This window comes from Hemiscyllium ocellatum, chromosome 44 (genome assembly GCF_020745735.1).
Source record: "Hemiscyllium ocellatum isolate sHemOce1 chromosome 44, sHemOce1.pat.X.cur, whole genome shotgun sequence".
Classification (NCBI taxonomy): Eukaryota; Metazoa; Chordata; class Chondrichthyes; order Orectolobiformes; family Hemiscylliidae; genus Hemiscyllium; species Hemiscyllium ocellatum.
Window position 1 is genome coordinate 3,497,692 of NC_083444.1, and position 3,121 is coordinate 3,500,812.

Here is a 3,121-nt window from a genome sequence, read left to right on the forward strand (position 1 = left end):
TCTCTTAGAGTTGCACCATCCCCTGTTTTAATATCCAGTCCATCGACAATAAATCCCTTAAAGCTGCATCGGTCGTGCCCAATATCCAGTCTGTTGTGCTGTAACAATGCACCCTTTCCTCTGCGTGTTGTATTCGGAATCCATGGATAGGGACGGAGGGAGCTTTTAATTGTCTTTGTCACATCGTGAGTAGAAATCTCTCACACCTTTCCTGTTTGCTATCGGTACATGTTGGAAGGATTTGCACGTTTTTAATCAGCATCTTTCTAGACCATCAAGTCCTGGTGTGGGTTTCTGACCCAGAGGCCAGCTCATTCTCTACTTCCGTGACTGTTCAACTGCAGGAGGCATTCCAGACTGCCAGCAAGTGAGCAATCCAGGCTGGGCTGGAAGCCTGGACAGTAAATCCTCCTGAGATAGTGATACCTGTTGGAGGGACTGACACAGAGCTGCAGGGTTGACCAGTGAGGCTATTTATTATCCAATACCACCGTCTAGTGGTAAGGCTGGAGTTACTGTCACACCAGACAGATCCTAGGGTGGGTAGGGAGGAGGAAAGGTGCGCTGGAGTGGTTTATGTCCCATTGCAGAGGTTTGGGGTATAATCTGAGCCGATAAACCCTCTACAGCACTGAGGAAGTGGTCGAAGGGTCAGACAACCTGAAACGTTAACTCATTTCTCTACACACCTGCAGAGCTAACTGATGTTGTTACTTAAGGGGGGTTACACTGGACATCATTTAGGTCAGAAACAGGGCCAACATTTTCCTTGAGGCAGCAGAGTGTAGAACTACCTCAGGAACGAGATGTCCCTGAGAGTTTTCCAGAGCCATTGTCAGCACTTAGAGAGACTCTCCAGAATGGCGTCAGTGTTTATAGAAGAGGATATTCAGAGCAGGATCCTGGGCAGAGAGTATTACTCGGGGGGAGGGGGAAGAGGATATCTGGACAGAGGGTATTCACGGGGAGGGGTATCCCGGGGGGAGACAGAGAGGAGAGAGGGTATTGACTGCGGGGTCCCAGGGAGGGTATTGACGGGGGATCCCGGGGAGAAGAGAGGGTATTGACTGGGGGATCCCAGGGAGAGAGAGGGTATTGACTGGGGGATCCCAGGGAGAGAGAGGGTATTGACAGGGGGATCCCAGGGAGAGGGTATTGACAGGGGGATCCCAGCGAGAGAGACGGTATTGACGGGGGGGGGTCCCAGGGAGAGACACGGTATTGACTGGGGGGTCCCAGGGAGAGACAGGGTATTGACTGGGGAGAGAGAGAGAGCACTCTGAGTATCCCAGAGAGTGAGTGTTCTGAGACAGGGTGAGTTTTAGTGAAACGTTCTGTTGTTCAGAACAAACAGGCAGCACACAAACTGAAAATCCATTCTCTTTTATTTGCTCAATATAAAAATTAGCTCGATAGCAAGGAAGAGAGAGAGAAGACGTGCTGATACAGCCGGGGATTGGTTACTGGTGGGAGATGTGAGGAATCCAGGACTGGGCAAGCTCTCGGGTAATTCCTTCCCCTAGTCAAATAGCAGCCCCTTAAGTGCCGTCTCCCGAATGGAATGAAACAGCGGATTTTAGTTTCTGGATCAGTGGTGCTGGAAGAGCACAGCAGTTCAGGCAGCATCCAACAAGCAGCGAAATCGATGTTTCAGGCAAAAGCCCTTCACATTAAACTGCTAAAGGGAAACTCAAACCTGACAGGTGTCACAGTGAGGTCTGTGCGGGAGTGATGTGGGATGTGGGGGGGGGACTGGACACTGACAAACACCAACTGCACCAGCAGGTCAGGGGTGCTGTTGCAAACTGGCCACATTCAGATGTTCAGCTGATATCGAGTGGAGGATGGGTTGGGAGAGGGATAACACTTCACTCCATTGACTGTGGTGCGGGTGGTTACACTGAAACAGCATTTAGACCAAGTCAGTAGGGACTCCTGTGTCTGTGACAAACTTATCGGCACAAACACGACAGGGTCTCAGAGTCTGTCCCCACCATCACTGGGTACAACAGTTTGGAATCGAGGAATAGGGAGACAGTCAGAAAACTCAGTGTCTTTTTACTGTGATCACTGGGTTTGGGAGGGGGTGGGGTAACAGAGGTCCCAAACACAGACATACAGGGAGACACACTAACACAGAAACAAAGGGAGAGCGCGCGGGGGGGAGAGAGCAGGGGGGAGAGAGCGGGGGGGAGAGAGCGGGGGGGAGAGAGCGGGGGGGGAGAGCGAGACAGAGCTGGGGGGGGGGGGGGGAGGCAGAGAGAGAAATGGGGACAGAGGGAGACAGAGACATGGAAAAGCACACTGTAACACAAGGGAGATGGTCATGAGGACCTGCAAATACACAGGGCCTGGTACACATACAGACAGCTCACAGTCCCTGGGGTCAATATTCTTGGCTCAGTTTAATTTATTTTCCATGACCCATTTGGTGGACCACATGGTCCCTTTAAGACTTAAAGGGGCACCAAGGGTCTTGTGTTGGTAGCCCAGTGAGCCACATGGAATGTTCTAGATTGTTCCGCCCTGCTCCCTCCCCAGCACTGAGAGGGTGAGGGGTCCGGCCCCATAGAGCAGGGAACGGATCGGCCAAATGGGCTGTGCCTAATCCTGGGTGATGGTTCCTGGGGGGAGGGGAAGGGTTAGGAAGGATTGGGATATTGGGGGGGGGGGGGGGGGGAAAGAGAGTGAGCGCGCACAGACACAGACGGAGACTGAGCTGCCCCGGGGGGAATGCAGGGAGATGCATTCCCGGCAGTAACTGGGGAACTGGGTCAGCATGTGAAACCCAGAGGCTGACTCTGGTCAGTGATGGTCACACCGTGAGGCCCAGTGAGGATTAAAAAAGCAGGTCTGGCAGTATCTTTAGTGAGAATGGAGGGAGGTGGGAGAGCTCGGGGGTGGGGTGTGCCCTCAATCCGAATCCCTCTCATCCTTCACCAACAACTTCTTCCCTTTCTTGATCTCCGGCCCGTCTTTGTCCTGAGCTGCCTTCAGCCGACTGTGAAGAGATGGACAGTCCCGTTAGTCAGTGCTGGTCTCCACAAACACACTCGGAGTACAGTACACCGATTCGGTCCTTCACAGCTCAGAGCAGCAGCCACCAGGGGAACAGACACAC

General features: G+C 52.9%; 1 protein-coding gene across 1 annotated transcript in view; it reads right to left on the bottom strand.

The window, feature by feature from the left end:
* Nucleotides 1-1,367: 1,367 nt before the first annotated feature.
* The window catches only part of LOC132835339 (cellular tumor antigen p53-like), a 15,492-nt gene continuing 13,738 nt past the window's right edge, over nucleotides 1,368-3,121 (bottom strand). The window contains exon 11 of the mRNA XM_060854786.1: nucleotides 1,368-3,001. Coding sequence (XP_060710769.1) covers nucleotides 2,914-3,001 — 88 coding nt within the window. The 3' untranslated portion in view covers nucleotides 1,368-2,913. The remainder of the gene's footprint in view (nucleotides 3,002-3,121) is intronic.